The sequence below is a fragment of the Jatropha curcas genome, chromosome 3 (genome assembly GCF_041381405.1).
Source record: "Jatropha curcas cultivar XTBG-Jc1 chromosome 3, XTBG_Jcur_1.0, whole genome shotgun sequence".
NCBI lineage: Eukaryota > Viridiplantae > Streptophyta > Magnoliopsida > Malpighiales > Euphorbiaceae > Jatropha > Jatropha curcas.
This window is the reverse complement of record NC_143153.1, coordinates 31,206,524-31,220,913: the sequence shown is the minus strand read 5'-3', so window position 1 is coordinate 31,220,913 and position 14,390 is coordinate 31,206,524. Positions and strand designations below refer to the sequence as shown.

Sequence of the window (14,390 nt, the reverse complement as noted above, 5' to 3'; positions counted from 1 at the left end):
TCTAATCTTCAATTTCACCTAATCTTTTAGAGCAGTAATAATTTTACTGTAAATTGACTTTTATACTCTGATCATCCTGAATTTGTCAGCCTAATGATATAAAGTTAGAGGTGTCAAGTTATTCATTGAATGAAGTAAAGTAGTAAACATAATGTTTTTTTTTTTTTTTCTCTCACTTTTTCTTCCTTTCTTAACTTTCAACCTCTTAGTGACCTTTCCATGTCAGGAATTCCTAACACTTTGTCACTATCAAACAGAACACATGGAGAGACTATTTTTTGTTTTACAATAGTTCCTTTCTTCCTTTTCTCTTCTTTCGAAAGATGTGTGAATATATTTCTCTAAAAGAATAAAAAAAAAAAAAATCAAAATTATCTGAAATATTAACAAAAATTAATCAACTGATATTCCAAGATTTGAAATTGAAACCACAAGAATAGAGAAATCCTCGTTAAGACCTTAATTAAAAATTTTGTGTTAAGTAAATTTGTCTGCAATATCCAATAAACATTGGCAAAGTTCTTTAGGCTTAGAGAGCATAACCATATGGGCAGCTTCACTAATAACTTTCACTTCATTTGGTGGGCTATTTGCAATCAACCACTTCTGAAATCCCTCCTTCATCACCACATCTCCTTCACAGAACACAAAAATCCGGTTTACCGATCCGAAATTCGCTTCGGTTAAATCAGACTCCTTACTCAAATCATCCCCAAAAACCCCAGTAGGTCTTACCAGCATTTTGCCTAACTCCAAGTCCTGTATCAATCATTAGCATCTCAATTTTTAGTAATTAAAATGCTGAAAAAGGCCTTTTTTTTTTTTTTGTAAATGATTGAAACACCATTTGGTATTAGGAAACTTTCCTCTTGTGGACATTGCAGATAGAGCATGTTGGTCAGGTACTCTGGCCCAAAGGAAGAGGAAGTTGGTGGGTTTTCTAGGCCATGGGTGAAATAGAGCCGACAATCATATAGGGATTCCACTGGAGACCACTTGAAGAACTGGTTTCAAAAGACAATTACTAATTTAGTCAAAACTACAAAAAAAACTACCTCAAAAGCTGTTGCCCAACATGTGCTACACGAAACTTGTATGATAGTGGTCAGCTTTCAAATTATCATCAATTGATATATGAGCAATTAATATCAAGAAATAATATCTTTTGACAAAACTCAATTATAATATCAAAACTATAGAAATATATCGGGAAATTTACTTCTCCTATGAGAGTTGCAGGTGGGTTTTTACAGTTAGGCATATATGCTGTGACAAAAACTGCTACCAAGATCTTCGCAGGAAATTTCTCCATAGCAAAAGAAATGCTAAACCCACCAAAGCTATGACCAACCAAAATAATCTTCTCATCTGAAGAAAGTGAGGCCATGACCTCCATTAGTGGTTTCACATATTCAGAAAAGGAGGTAACCTCTTCTAGTTTCTTAGGGTTGACCCCACAAGCACCAAGGTCCAAAGCAGTGACTTGGTGGCCATCTGACTTTAGCAAGTGCGCTATCTTGTACCAGCACCAAGCTCCATGACAAGCCCCATGAACCAAAATAAAGTGTTTCTTTCCCTTTTTCTCCATTTCTACTCTTAATTAATTGTGAGTTGGAATAATCTAACGAACAATTTTTATATTGGTCAATTTCCCATAGTTGCCAGCTAAAGATTTGTAAATTTAAAAAAAAAAAAAAGTTTACTTCATTATTTTATTTTATGATTCCATTTTCTTTTTGCTTTGATTCCTTTATTTTGACATTTTGTCTTATTTTGCGATCTCTACCCGTTAGCCACCATATTAATATTATTAATTTTTGTTTATTTATTGTGAAAACAAATGAGTCGAAACGACAGTAGGGTAAAAACTATTGGAATCGAGGAGATTAAATTCAAAACCTTTCACTCCTATCGAAAATGAAAATTTTAATTTTTCCACCACTTGATTGACAATATTATTAATTATTAGTATATGATATGATATAGTTGACCAGAAAAAAAAAATGCAATTCAAGAAGAAAAAAAATATATACTATATAATACAAAATGAGAGACTTTTCAAGATTTTTATTTCACAAATCCTAATCAATTATCTAACCCTGGCTTCATATGTAGAAATTTAATCATCTCTCATACTTTGTCAAAAAAAGCTAACTCAACTTGCTTACTAGTTTTATTTGTATAATCAACTGATTTGTTCTCTTCAACTCTTTCTTCTCTTAATATAATTAATACAAAATGAGTCTTAATTAGAAAAAAAATGTTATTAATATTATTGTGGAAAAAAGCAAATAATATCACTAATCGCATGTTATTTGCATAACATATGCTTTTCACTCTCAGCCTATTTACAGCAATTTCCTCCAACCATAGACAAAACCTCCTTAGGCTTCGAAAGCATGACCACGGCACCAGCTTTCTTAACTCTTAAGGTTCATATTCTTAATCAAACATCTTGCCTAGTTCGAGATCCTGCAAACCCACATCACTATATTTAATTAATTAATCTGAAAATGCTTTAATTGAGATTGAACAGAAAACGAATAGAATGAAGAAAACAGTATATTTCTTCTTGTATCATGGAGTCTGTACAATGAATACTATTTATATTTACAAGTGTGCTGTATTTGCTTACTCTAGAGCCTACTGTATTGTATACTGACTGTTGTAACAGAATCACAGCTGTACAATTTGGGTTAATGGGTTAGTTGGGTTTGTTACATGGGTTTGGGTTAAGTGAAACGGGTATGTGTATGGGTTTAATATAAATAGAAAATGTTGTGTTCTATTTTTAGGGTTTCTGCTTTTGATTAGGGCGGCGGCTTCTCGATTCTTCCTTCTTGCTTTGCTGCTGATGTTGGCCCTGGGGCTGTTCATACTCGTTCAGAGATAAACTTGGCTTTAATTAATTACTTGCCTCTGGTTTTGTGCGCTTGAAAATCTGTGATTGAAGAAGGAATCCTCTTATCTGTATTCTCCTCGCACATAAATATATTTCTTGTTCTGCAGATGCATTAATTAAATATTCTTCTTATTAACTTACGGAGGCACTTAACGGAGATGAGTGTATTATTTTCTTGAAATGTGGGTTCTTCATGGCTTTGGTTCGGTTGTCGAGAGCAACGGAAAAGATCAAAACGAGAGGAAATCTTTATTTCTTCTCCACAGCCAAACCTTTTTCTAAGCCATAGATTATCTCTTTCTTTTTTTATTTTTTCCTGGGTTTACGAAATGGTAGAAGTTCAGCTTCGGCAAGACTAACGACCCTGTCAACACAAAAGAAGTCTTCGTATCCCAAGAATTTCTCTAACAGGAAGCCAAATAGAAAATGGAGGAGATGAAGCAGAGGCATTTTGTGTTAGTACATGGAGCCGGTCTTGGAGCGTGGTGTTGGTATAAAGTAGCTACTCTTTTAAAATCAGCAGGTCACAAAGTTACAGCTCTAGACATGGCTGCATCTGGTGTTCATCCAAAGCAAGTCAGTGAGATTCAATCAATATCGGATTATTTTGAGCCGTTGATGGAATTCATGATGTCTTCACCACAAGAAGAGAAGGTGATTTTAGTTGGTCACAGTTTTGGTGGTCTTAGCATATCTATTGCCATGGAAAGGTTTCCGGAGAAAATTTCAGCTGCAATTTTTGCTTCAGCTATCATGCCAGGACCTGACCTCAGCTATACCAGTGCAAGAGAAAAGGTATGTCTATATTGTACAGAGATTAATTTCAGCATATTTTATTAAATTTATTCTTCAATCTTATTAAAAATAAATCATCCCCAATACTTAAAAAATATATATAAATATTCTTCTTAATTATAATTATATAAGTGGAAAAATCTGCAGTTTAGCAAGACATTTGATCCAATGGACACAAAATTTAAGTTTGATAATGGGCCCGACCACCCCCCAACCTCCCTATTATCTGGGCCTAACTGCTTGTCAACCCAATTGTATCAACTCTCACCGCCAGAAGTAAGAATATTATCTCCATTATATTTTATATTTTGTATAATTACTATTTTTCTGCTAAATTTTCTTACTCTTTACATTCTTTTTTCCTTTCTAAACAGGATCTAATGCTTGCAATGATGTTAATAAGACCTCATCCTTTGCATAATATTGCTGCTGTACAAAATGAAGCAGTGTTGACCAAGGAAAAGTTTGGATCAGTTAGTAGAATTTTTATAGTGTGTGGCCAAGATAAGGTTTACAGTGAAGATTTCCAAAGATGGATGGTCCAAAAAAATCCACCTAATGAGATTATGGTTATCTCTGATTCTGATCACATGCTCATGATTTCAAGACCACAGGACTTCTGTTCTTGCCTTGAAGACATTGCCAAGAAATACTTCTGAATCTTATTTATTTGTTGAATCATGTTTAGAGAATAATTTCATACAATTCTGTTTACATGTGGAAAATAACAATCAATAATAACTGATTTATTATCACTAAGCAAACATTTTTGGTATATAGAATTAGAATCAATCTAGTACATAAAAGGGCAACTTAAGCACCACAAGAGAAAAAACAAAATGGGTAAATGGGGGTCCCCAAAAAGATGCAAAAAGATAATATTTACAAAGATATGCAACTGAAAATGCACCTAGCTGTCGCTTTTTCTCAGATTCAAATCAAGCTTTGATCCCCGTGTAGCTTCCTTCTGCACAAGGCCACTAATATACAGGTATCAAGACAACATGAATAGAATAACCCCCTTGCCAAATCTTAGAGTTGATGAAATAGTTCAGGCGCCAATAATTGTAATCAGCTGAGCATGGTTGGATGCCCTGTCTGTAGCATCCTCTTAATCATGTCCATCCCAAATGCAGAATCCGATGAACTGAGTAATGGAAGTATAATGTTAACTCAGCAGTCTAATCATGAGCTTCAGAGAATTTTCCTAACAGAAAATAGCGACACAGCAATTTCTCATTAACAGAACAAGGACGTCAAGGGTAGTCAAACTACCATACTATGCAATTAGCACACAAACAACTTTAGCTTATTACTAAAGGTGAAACTAAATGCTGTGATTACAGGCTTAATACATCTCCCTAACGAGTCAACTTGCTAGCTCAACTAAAAACGGAGGTTAAATAGTTTTGGTTAGCAGGTAAAGAGTGGTAGTAGGTCTGCCTTTCAATCGTTACTTGTATGATTTGCTTGTTCATAACATACATTAGTCAGTGTCCCCTTGTATCCCATAATGATCTATTGGTCAAGTAAGTTTCGGGATGGCTTGGAAATTGAAAACTAAAACTTCTTTTAAGCCAGCAATCACGCAAGGAGAAAGATCCAGTGAGCAGAACATAAAAAGCCTAAGCATTAACCACGCTTCTGAAAAGCACAGACACTAGATGATGTTATAAATCCTACCATTCTCAGAAGCCTTTTCCAGGTCGGTTTTCTTGAAGGTAATCCAACAGTAATTTGGTGGCTATTGGCCATGTTATAACACTCGATTTCACTTCAAATTTCTAAGCCTCAAGCCAAATTAATGCCTCTTTTCATTCAACCACATGAAAAGCCATATTGATTTAGTTATGACTCTTTCAATGGCGCATCGCCATTGACTGTTCATCCCACGCACAAGATAGCATCTCAATAGCCCATCCCACCCACTGCCACCTCCATGTACGCATTATTACTTAATTATTTTAGGTATTGTGAAGCACTAGGTTACAATACTTTTACCATCAATTTATTGTTAATTGGCAATGTGTATTTACTTTATCAATTATGATGAAAATTACATTTCGATTTCAGATTTTGATATTTTATATATAGTTTTAAATGTACAGATATCATTTTTAATTGATTTGGAATCCTGAGAATATTGAATCTTATGATCAATTGATTCTTCATTAACAAATCATGATTTTGATTCACGCCTCGAATCTTGATTAGACAACAACGAACGACTGACACAAAATTTCCAACACCTAACTACTTTAACTTGGCCAGCAATCACAAAATTAACGAACTACCAACAAGCAAAAGCAGCAAACTTCTAAAGACTACCAAAAATGGCTTCATCCAACACAACATGCACTGTCAATTAACTTGACGCACCCAAGATTAATATGCATTACAAGGCGAGAACAGAATTAAGAATAACTGACCTCGGAATGGTAATTTCATAAGGAAAATATATGACACCGTCAGATATCGGGGGGACATGATCTTTTTTCTCATTCACAAATTTTATTATCTGGAACAAAACCTCACGAAGAGAGGCTTCAAGTGCTGCCCTACGAACACCCCTCTCCTCGGACACACTCTCTATAAGATAAAGTGAAAACATAAATATCAAAAGAAAATAAAGCAAGGAACTTTCGCTTTAAGATGGTTAAGCATGTGCAGCATAGATATTACCTTCTGGATCAACCGCTCCTTTAGAATGATGGGACTTTCCAGAATGTGCTTTTCGGTGTTGAGTCACATTCAAATTGACATACCACTGTTCCCAACAAAGCCGTTCAATTTTGTTTTTGAACCACGAAGGCTGTTTGCTTTTCACTTCATAAAAGGATAAGCATATCTGCATTGTAACTCAGACGTGAAAAACAAGACAAAAATCACATAAAATTACAAAATTGCTAATTCACCGAAAAGATCAAATGACGGTACATAAAACAATTATGAAAGTCAAACATTACCAATCATGGCTATGCACAAGATGAAGCATGCTAAAATATGCAAACACTGAAGTTTTGGTGCCATTGCGATGCTAAAAAATGCTTAACGATAAAAAAAGGGCTGAAATGCTAGTGTCCTTGCCATGTAGGAAATGCAGCATAACTCAAACGAACATCCTAATCTTGTTGGAGTCAGATTATATAAATTCTTTTGCATACAGTACAGCATACAACACCAAGTGCTAAACATATTCTGTAAAACATATGAGACTGAATATTACCACTCACTGTCACCATCACTTTCCAGCCCATGGATAAAAATCCATATACTAACAACCTAAATGCCGTGTTAACTTAAAAAGTATTTGGCAAAAATACCTGGCTTTTCTTATTCGGATGTTTCTCAACCCAACTTATGAATTGCTCAATCTTCTCATCTATTTTCTTTTCAACTTCGAAATCCCCACATTGCACCTATGCAACAAGAGAAAAAGACAGCAGTGACAAGAGACAAACATCAAAAGCTGTCAACACTAGAAATATGACATAAAAAGTGCACAATGACATCCATGTAAGCTGCACTTTCTCATCACTAGTACTCCTATCAACACATTATATTTGAGAAATACTATCATTTGAGAAACACTAATAACTGTTTCCACCTAACGATAATATCCAGCAAAGAAATTCTAGAATCACTTACATATGTAATGTCAAAGAGTTCCAGATCAATGTCCTTTGGACGGACAAGACCTAAAGCACGATGAAAGACAATTGTATGTAATATGCCTGCAATCCATTTCATCTAGTCAATTAAGAAATAATAAAAAAGATAAAACAGAAAATATAATGAACTACGTAACACAACAAAATGCCAACACTTATAGAAACCTAATCATCCAACTATCAGCCAAACTTCACCAATGCTTGTATAGAAAATTTAAATTGTCCAAGCATTCTTTTTCAATTCCCCGTCACTTGCAATCTTTTTTAGTCACTTAACCTCGTCAATTGAACTGAATTTTGAAGATTAAAAAGGTTTCAATGATGCGCAGCAACGACTCTCTTCAAAACCAACCTTGATTAAATATATTTTAGACCAAGCAACAAAGCAAACCAACAGTGACTACTCAAAAAGACATAAAAACTATATTATTAATGTCTCTTGAAAAATTCCAAATTTGGAAAGCCCAATTTCGAATTTTTTTTTTTTTTTTTTCACTTACAGCGTAGAACTTCTCGTATCTCAAAGTGCTCCACCTCCTACAAACGGTTCCCGATCAAAATCTCTAATTTAACAATGAATTGAAAGCATAAATATATAAATTGAAGATAAAAGTATAGATAGAGCTATGATTTACCAGTTCTTTCAGTTGGCAGATTTCGCAGTTCATGATGCTTTTTGTTTTAGAAAAAAAAAAAAAATGAACAAAGAAATATAATAGAGAAAACAGAACCCTAGAAGAGCTTCTTTAAGTGAACGGTATGGTAGTGACCTTCCCCTGATCGGAATGTTAAGCTCCAGCGTAATATTTATACAGCATCTGAATTGTCTTGAAAATTGAAACGTAGCTTCTTTTTAATTGTGGAAACGGTGACTTCCTTCTTTCCCCTTCTTTTGTTGTTTTATTTATTTATAATGGGTGTAGATTTTTAAATTTTTCAATAATACCATTTATTATTTTTCAATTGCCCCACTTGACTATATTGAGCTAAAAAGGTATATAAATTTGTAATGTTATAATTAGGGGGTGTAGAGCCGAGCCCGTTCAGTTCGGAAGCTATTCGAGCTCAGCTGGAAAAAAGTTCAAAAAATTTTGGCTCAAATCGAGCTTGAGCATAATGATATTTAATTTGAAAGCTCGTCGAGCTTTTATATATAAATATTATTATTTTTATTTTAAACTTACTTGAGCCTTGAATCTTATGATGAGTCTGAATTCAAAATTTTTCGAACTGAACTTGAATATCAAGTTGAGTTCTAGCCAAAAAAATATTTAGACTTGTTGATTTTCAAGCGAGATTTGAGTCTGGTCGATTCAAACTTGGCTCTGCTTGCTTACACCCCCTAATTGTAATATATTATGAGCTAGCTTTAGAGAAACTTCAAGGGATCCAATAAGCTCACGAACTAGTTCAATAAGTTACTAAAGGGCAACCGTAAATTGTACCCCTATTTATAGTTCCAAAAGTTAAAGATTAAATTGTTATTGTAAAAATTTAAGTATAACAAGGGGTTAAGTACCAATTAAGTCCCTAAGTTTTTTTTTTAATTGATTCAATAACATTCATGAGATTTTTGTTTGTCTAATTGATTTCTTAACTTATAATTTTGAGTAATTAAACTCAAACATGTCCAAAACTTAAATTGAAAGGTACATGCACATAAATTGAATCCAATAAAATATAAAAAAAATAATAAAACATCACATCTAATTATAACAGTGAAATCTCGTTTTTGTATGAACCTTTTAGAATTTCTAATTTAGGCACATTTAGCTTCGGTCTAGTGATTCCCTTTTTTTTTTTTTTCCAGTTTATGCTTACCTTTCTTTTTATTTTTTAAAATATACATTAAACAAAAGAAAATTAACTATTACAAAAGCTAAAATAAGAGACACGAACAATATTATAAAGCAATCAAGATTGAAGATCAACAGAATTTTGTTGAAGAACATGAAGATCCAGATTAGAATAATAGAATGCAATGGTTTACAAAATAATTATTAATTATTAATAATGAATTGATAATAAAGTACTGTTTACTACTAGTTGTTGATAATTGTTCTCAAATATAAAATTAAATAAATCAATATTTTCCCCAATTTCAATCATGATTGATTTGGTTCTAAATCATCCAGCTTCAAAGTTCAAGTATTGATTAATTTCAACACACACATCAATTACATAATATACACAAACTCATACCAAGTAGTGTTGAAAGACACTAAACTGCTACAAGCAAATGCTGAAAGATGTACAGTGTTCTTCTTTTGCTACCAAGGTTCCCTAGATTGTCCTTTCTCACTTGCATCATCAAAGCTAGAACCTGTGATCCAAAATTCTCTTTTCTGCCCATGACCCCAAAGCTCATAGCTTTCATCGACATCATTACCGAAATCACAATCAAAACCTACATCTTCAGACTTGAACACATTGTCAAAACCATCATCATAATCAACATCTGCTCCATTGTCATCAAATTCGTCACTACTGTCATCATCAGAATCTCTGATGTTACTGTTATTCATTACTGTACCATTTTTCCTCTCTCGTCTCATCCTCTTTGACTTGCTAACCAGCTTCATCAATTGATCCTTCATAGCAGAAACTTCATCTTTCTTCAAAAGCATACCCTTGTCATCATAGCCTTCAATTAAGAATACAGAATTCCTGAGGCCCTTCAAACTCACATAGAACAACTCGGGATGCCTTGCAATCATTCCCCTTAACTGGTTGGGAAGTCCAAATTCCTTTCTGAAATGTGTTAAATGATCAATTAAAGTTCTCCTTTCAACTGTCATCTCCAACACCTCTCTTATTACTGCACAGGCTCTCTTTTCTGCCAGAATTGACTTTTTAGAAAATTCTTCCAAAGAGGTCCTATAAGGACACACCTCTGGCAATTCTTCGAACTTGATCAGGAAATCTTGGTGACGTCTTTTCAAATTGTGCCCCTTACGAAGTGTCAGGTGCTTGAATTTCAAAGGTCTATCTACTATCAGACCAAGTGAAACATCAGGGCGAGATAAAGGAATAGCTAGTTGTGCATCCCATGATACAAGCTCAAGTGCACGGCCATAGGAAGTGTCAACAGTTTTGAATTTGTCTGGATGGTCATTGCAAAGGCGGGACCGAAAATTAGGGGGGAGGCCAAGGTCAGGTGCAAGGTGAACCAACTTTGATAAGATAAGCCTGCGATGGGAAGAGAGCATGAGAAGTTTCTGAAGTTTAGCAGCCAAGCTGTTGGAAATCGCTGATTGGAGTTTCAATTCTTCGGCAGCAAGTGCTGCTGCAGGTGGTGTTAAACGAACACATAATTGAGAGTATGGTTTTGTTGCATTAATTGGCAAAGGTGGTGTTGGGATTGAGAAGAGTTCAAAAATGGAAGGATATCGATGGATCATGGACCGGATAGAACGACGATCAGGGAGGGAAAGGTAGGATTTGCATTTTGAAAGAATGTGGAGTGGGATGTAGTGTTTTGGTTTAGAAAGTAGTAGTGTTTTAAGCTTTTGGACAAACCTAATCTTGTTTTGCCTTACAACGTGCCTGTCAAGCTTAGAATCACGAACTATTTTTAGAGACGAACAAGAGATTGAAAAAGAGATGTTACTGAGTTTTTTAACAGTTTGAAAATGATTGCTTGATACCTTAAAAGGATTGTAAGGTAGAAAGCTGGTCTTATTGGAGGAATAATGGTTTTGTAAAGGGAGAGATAGAGAAAGCGTCATTTTTCATAATTTCTCCATCATATCTGCTCCATTTCATAAAATCATCTTTTAGCAATCAAATTTATGATGTTTTCTGCTACCATAATTAAAGCATCAAATTTAAAGCATTATAAAAATATACAAACAAAGTCTCTTAGACTTTATAACAAACATATGGTGTGCGGGCTAGAAACAGATGCTTTTCACCGAAAATGGAACAGTATAAACAAATCAAACATACATCAAACTAGAAAAGTATAAATCTAATGTAACTATAAAATAGAAGTAGAGAAAAGTGAATTTCTAGAGCCTAAGCACAATGACTAAGAGGGATGTCATACTTGATAATTCCAGCATAAGCAAGATAATATATTACCTTAGAATGAGATATATGAGGCACGCCGGTGAAGTTACTCCGACCTGAATATTCAATTTTTAAATAGCCAGTGTAGCTTGCGGCTTAGATTTACAGTGTGATTGAACGATGGGAAGCTGAGTGAGGGTAAGGAAGGATTAAAGATGAAATGACAGCTCCAGATTTGGCGCTGTTAGTGACGAGGTCGTTTCTTCGAAGATGTTGGGACGTTGCATATGTTCGTCCAAAGACAAATTGTCGTTCGTATACGGTATGCGGCATACCGTATGTCTTGCTCGATAATATCAGACAAATAAAAGTAGCCTCTTTCTCACCTCTAAACGACCGCTCGTTTAAGCAAAAAAAAAAAAAGAGGAAATAAGAAGTTAAAGAGGATAAACGGCTCAAAGCGGGTAAAAGGCGAGCAACCGGCCATTGAAACGAGAAAAGGTAGGCAACAGAACGAAAACAGCAGCAGCAGCAGCCATGTCGTTCATGAGAGGAGATCTGCTAACGAGAACTAGAAAGCTCGTCAAGGGCTTGGCCAAGACCGAGCCTATTTGGCTTAAGGCCATGGAACAGTGAGTCTTTCTATTTTTCTTCCTTTCTATGATAAAAAGTTGCCATTGAATTTTTATTCATATCTAAATTCTTAACCCTTTTTCTCTCTTTTCCCGATTTGATTTCACCGATTAGGGCACCGCCTGCGACATTTCCTCGGGCGGATGGAAAAGTTCAGAAGATTAGTCTACCTGAGGATCCTTATATAAATAAGTTCTTCAAGAAGCATCCAGATGCCAAACTTGAAGATACTATCAAGTATGTATATTCTGTTCTGTTTACTATTATTGTTCTTTTTATGAGTTTTAATTTTATCTAGTCCAATTAAGGTTTTTTTTTTTTTTTTTTCAATGCTATTTTAGTTTTACAATGTGCCAAAGTTTCAGCTACTATAATCCTCAGTTTTACCTTACTAATTTCAATTTCATATGGGTATATGCTTTTGAGCTGTTGCTTGCTATTTTGAATTTAATAGTTTGGAATTTGTATTTTTCCCTATTGCAACAACTATTCTTGGATTTTCAGCCAATGTAGAGACACATTGTTTAGAATTGGAACTCTTAATTTGAGTTTGGAGTTTCCAACCCAGATCAGTTATTAGAGTACTTATTTGATTGTGTTGTTGGATGATGTCTGGGAATGATAGTTAGTATTATATGATGTTTTTGAAAGAAACTATTAAACTTTTGCATTTTATCATTTTGCTTTCTTCTGATAATTATTAACATTTTCAACTGCTGAGACTTGCTTGTTTTCTAACTCAGCTATACTTCGAAATTGACACTGCCTTATTTAGTATAGCTTCCACCAGACACTTTGAGATTTTGGCTCTGTCTGTCATCTACATAACAAAAATTAAATCAGAACAAAAAAGAGTTGAGCTTTCAACTATGCTTTATATCTGCCCAGGGTTTGTGGTTTTGATCCGTCTCCAGCACGTGTATTTGGTATGCGGGTGCTTGAATTGAAGGAGCAAGGAGTTCCTGAGGAGGAAGCTATGGCTTTAGCTAATGTACGTTTTTGTGGATTCTTGAGTTTTACTGTATCCATGAAAATGTCTATCATATTCCATTCTTTTTCCCTTGCCTAGTTTTAAATCTTTTATGATATTTTGGTGTTCAGATGGAATATGTGGAAGAGAGAAAGGCAAAAAAGAAGGCTTATGCACGATTGAAACAAATTGCTCATATTCAGGGCAAAAGACCTCCCCGTAATCCATATCCTAGTGCCATTAAAGAAATACAAGCTGAGGAGAGGAAGTTTGTTCATGACCGTTTCTTCAATCCCTCGACCCGGCAAATTGTTAACAGGCTGAAAGAAGAGAGGTTCGCTGAAATCCAGGACAGACAAAGAGGGGGCTGGTAATACTAGAGCGGCTTTATCTTTAGCTTCCTATAGCGTTGCTTGCAATAATTTATATGAGTTGGCGAGCGACAAGAGATATTATATCTGACTTTATGTTTTGCTTGATTAAATCTTTTTAGACTTGCATGTTTTACATCCCCCTCTCCCCTCCCCCCCCCCCCCCCCCAAACCACTGTTTTTTAGGGGGAAGTATTGGAATATCTTGTTGCTAGATTAGAAACAAGTTATCATGATCTTTTGTTAAACTGCTATTTGATTCTTTATTTCTTTTCGACATTTGCTTGTGCTGTTATACTGAAACTATTTCAAACCATGGATTTATACTAATAAATCCATGGTTTGAAATATAAATCCATGGTTTGAAATAGTTCCCTTTTTTAAATTGGCATGGATATAGTTATGGTAGCTTACTAGTTGGTACAATTTGAAGTTTTCCACATCTGAATCAGTTTACAACAGTCTCAACCAGAAATCAGTGGAAGTGAATATCACACTAAAATTCCCTACATGCACGGCTATTCAGTAGACCTCCATGCTAAATATTCATACAACTAAAGTTGCATGCGAAATTGGTGAACTAATGGAAATAATAATGGCTACTATAACCCATCATGACCATCAGTTCCCTTAATTCTAGAGTTTCAGAAGATTCTCAATTTTCTTTAACACACTGATTTATGGAGTTAGATTTCTTTCATCTGATTGAATTTAGATTTGGAAGACTAAGTTCTTTCCAACTTCTGCCTTGGGCTTGATGTGTTTTTCAGAAAGCATGGAGTAAAAAATTTGTGTTAAAGGATTTATAAGATAAAGGAAATCAACTCTTAACTTGATACTAATTTACAATTCCTTGTGAATTTGCTTACTGTGCTTGGGTGTTGCAACTATAAAAGTCATCTCCATGGATTTCTAAAATGGAAGTATATAGCAATTTTGATAGAGGTTGAAGGAGGTGGGAGGATTTTAATATCTCTTGAGAAGTGCTTGCTTCATAGTTCATGGTTTTGGTGGTCAAGTTCTTTGGACATCCAAAA

General features: G+C 34.7%; 5 protein-coding genes across 8 annotated transcripts; 2 read left to right on the top strand and 3 right to left on the bottom strand.

Annotated features, from left to right (window-relative positions):
- Positions 1 to 115: 115 nt before the first annotated feature.
- On the bottom strand, positions 116 to 1,588 carry LOC105639972 (norfluorocurarine synthase 2). Its single transcript, XM_037635150.2, has 3 exons — positions 1,220 to 1,588; positions 843 to 1,004; positions 116 to 759 (listed from the first exon to the last, which is right to left on the bottom strand). The coding sequence occupies exons 1-3, from the start codon at positions 1,586 to 1,588 to the stop codon at positions 478 to 480; spliced, it is 813 nt and encodes a 270-aa protein (XP_037491078.1). The 3' UTR covers positions 116 to 477.
- A 957-nt stretch (positions 1,589 to 2,545) lies between these two features.
- On the top strand, positions 2,546 to 4,461 carry LOC105639651 (methyl jasmonate esterase 1). Of its 2 annotated transcripts, XM_012223769.4 has the most exons (3): positions 2,575 to 3,697; positions 3,845 to 3,973; positions 4,072 to 4,461. In XM_012223769.4, the coding sequence occupies exons 1-3, from the start codon at positions 3,329 to 3,331 to the stop codon at positions 4,354 to 4,356; spliced, it is 783 nt and encodes a 260-aa protein (XP_012079159.1). In that variant the 5' UTR covers positions 2,575 to 3,328; the 3' UTR covers positions 4,357 to 4,461. The 2 variants fall into 2 exon arrangements, with proteins under 2 accessions (XP_012079160.1, XP_012079159.1); XM_012223770.4 differs by lacking the exon at positions 3,845 to 3,973 and having other exon boundaries at positions 2,546 to 3,697.
- Positions 4,423 to 8,269, bottom strand: LOC105639650 (meiotically up-regulated protein). Of its 2 annotated transcripts, none has more exons than XM_012223768.4 (7): positions 8,004 to 8,269; positions 7,869 to 7,905; positions 7,346 to 7,431; positions 7,021 to 7,116; positions 6,380 to 6,545; positions 6,127 to 6,286; positions 4,423 to 4,904 (listed from the first exon to the last, which is right to left on the bottom strand). In XM_012223768.4, exons 1-7 carry the CDS (start codon positions 8,034 to 8,036, stop codon positions 4,892 to 4,894), a joined length of 591 nt encoding a protein of 196 aa, XP_012079158.1. In that variant the 5' UTR covers positions 8,037 to 8,269; the 3' UTR covers positions 4,423 to 4,891. The 2 variants fall into 2 exon arrangements, with proteins under 2 accessions (XP_012079158.1, XP_012079157.1); XM_012223767.4 differs by having other exon boundaries at positions 4,423 to 4,844; positions 8,004 to 8,268.
- A 1,188-nt stretch (positions 8,270 to 9,457) lies between these two features.
- On the bottom strand, positions 9,458 to 11,701 carry EMB1692 (Ubiquitin carboxyl-terminal hydrolase family protein). 2 transcript variants are annotated; one of them, XM_020681622.3, is made up of 3 exons: positions 11,452 to 11,701; positions 11,016 to 11,119; positions 9,458 to 10,922 (listed from the first exon to the last, which is right to left on the bottom strand). In XM_020681622.3, exons 2-3 carry the CDS (start codon positions 11,094 to 11,096, stop codon positions 9,639 to 9,641), a joined length of 1,365 nt encoding a protein of 454 aa, XP_020537281.1. In that variant the 5' UTR covers positions 11,097 to 11,119; positions 11,452 to 11,701; the 3' UTR covers positions 9,458 to 9,638. The 2 variants fall into 2 exon arrangements, with proteins under 2 accessions (XP_020537281.1, XP_012079161.1); XM_012223771.4 differs by having other exon boundaries at positions 9,458 to 11,119.
- Positions 11,702 to 11,828: 127 nt separating this feature from the next.
- Positions 11,829 to 13,632, top strand: LOC105639653 (uncharacterized). The gene is made up of 4 exons (XM_012223773.4): positions 11,829 to 12,011; positions 12,127 to 12,249; positions 12,901 to 13,003; positions 13,114 to 13,632. Exons 1-4 carry the CDS (start codon positions 11,917 to 11,919, stop codon positions 13,354 to 13,356), a joined length of 564 nt encoding a protein of 187 aa, XP_012079163.1. The 5' UTR covers positions 11,829 to 11,916; the 3' UTR covers positions 13,357 to 13,632.
- The last annotated feature ends 758 nt before the right edge of the window (positions 13,633 to 14,390 follow it).

What these genes read in the sequence shown, in the direction of transcription:
- LOC105639972 (XM_037635150.2), bottom strand. Translation starts at nt 1,588, where the DNA reads ATGGAGAAAAAGGGAAAGAAACACTTTATTTTGGTTCATGGGGCTTGT. An exon ending in CTGCAACTCTCATAGGAGAA is followed by an intron (nt 1,005 to 1,219) that starts GTAAATTTCCCG and finishes TTTTGAAACCAG; the next exon opens with TTCTTCAAGTGGTCTCCAGT. An exon ending in GTTTCCTAATACCAAATGGT is followed by an intron (nt 760 to 842) that starts GTTTCAATCATT and finishes TGATTGATACAG; the next exon opens with GACTTGGAGTTAGGCAAAAT.
- LOC105639651 (XM_012223769.4), top strand. Translation starts at nt 3,329, where the DNA reads ATGGAGGAGATGAAGCAGAGGCATTTTGTGTTAGTACATGGAGCCGGT. An exon ending in ATACCAGTGCAAGAGAAAAG is followed by an intron (nt 3,698 to 3,844) that starts GTATGTCTATAT and finishes AAAAATCTGCAG; the next exon opens with TTTAGCAAGACATTTGATCC. An exon ending in ATCAACTCTCACCGCCAGAA is followed by an intron (nt 3,974 to 4,071) that starts GTAAGAATATTA and finishes CTTTCTAAACAG; the next exon opens with GATCTAATGCTTGCAATGAT.
- LOC105639650 (XM_012223767.4), bottom strand. Translation starts at nt 8,036, where the DNA reads ATGAACTGCGAAATCTGCCAACTGAAAGAACTG. An exon ending in TCTGCCAACTGAAAGAACTG is followed by an intron (nt 7,906 to 8,003) that starts GTAAATCATAGC and finishes AACCGTTTGTAG; the next exon opens with GAGGTGGAGCACTTTGAGAT. An exon ending in AACTCTTTGACATTACATAT is followed by an intron (nt 7,117 to 7,345) that starts GTAAGTGATTCT and finishes CTTGTTGCATAG; the next exon opens with GTGCAATGTGGGGATTTCGA.
- EMB1692 (XM_012223771.4), bottom strand. Translation starts at nt 11,096, where the DNA reads ATGACGCTTTCTCTATCTCTCCCTTTACAAAACCATTATTCCTCCAAT.
- LOC105639653 (XM_012223773.4), top strand. Translation starts at nt 11,917, where the DNA reads ATGTCGTTCATGAGAGGAGATCTGCTAACGAGAACTAGAAAGCTCGTC. An exon ending in AAACTTGAAGATACTATCAA is followed by an intron (nt 12,250 to 12,900) that starts GTATGTATATTC and finishes ATATCTGCCCAG; the next exon opens with GGTTTGTGGTTTTGATCCGT. An exon ending in AAGCTATGGCTTTAGCTAAT is followed by an intron (nt 13,004 to 13,113) that starts GTACGTTTTTGT and finishes TTTGGTGTTCAG; the next exon opens with ATGGAATATGTGGAAGAGAG.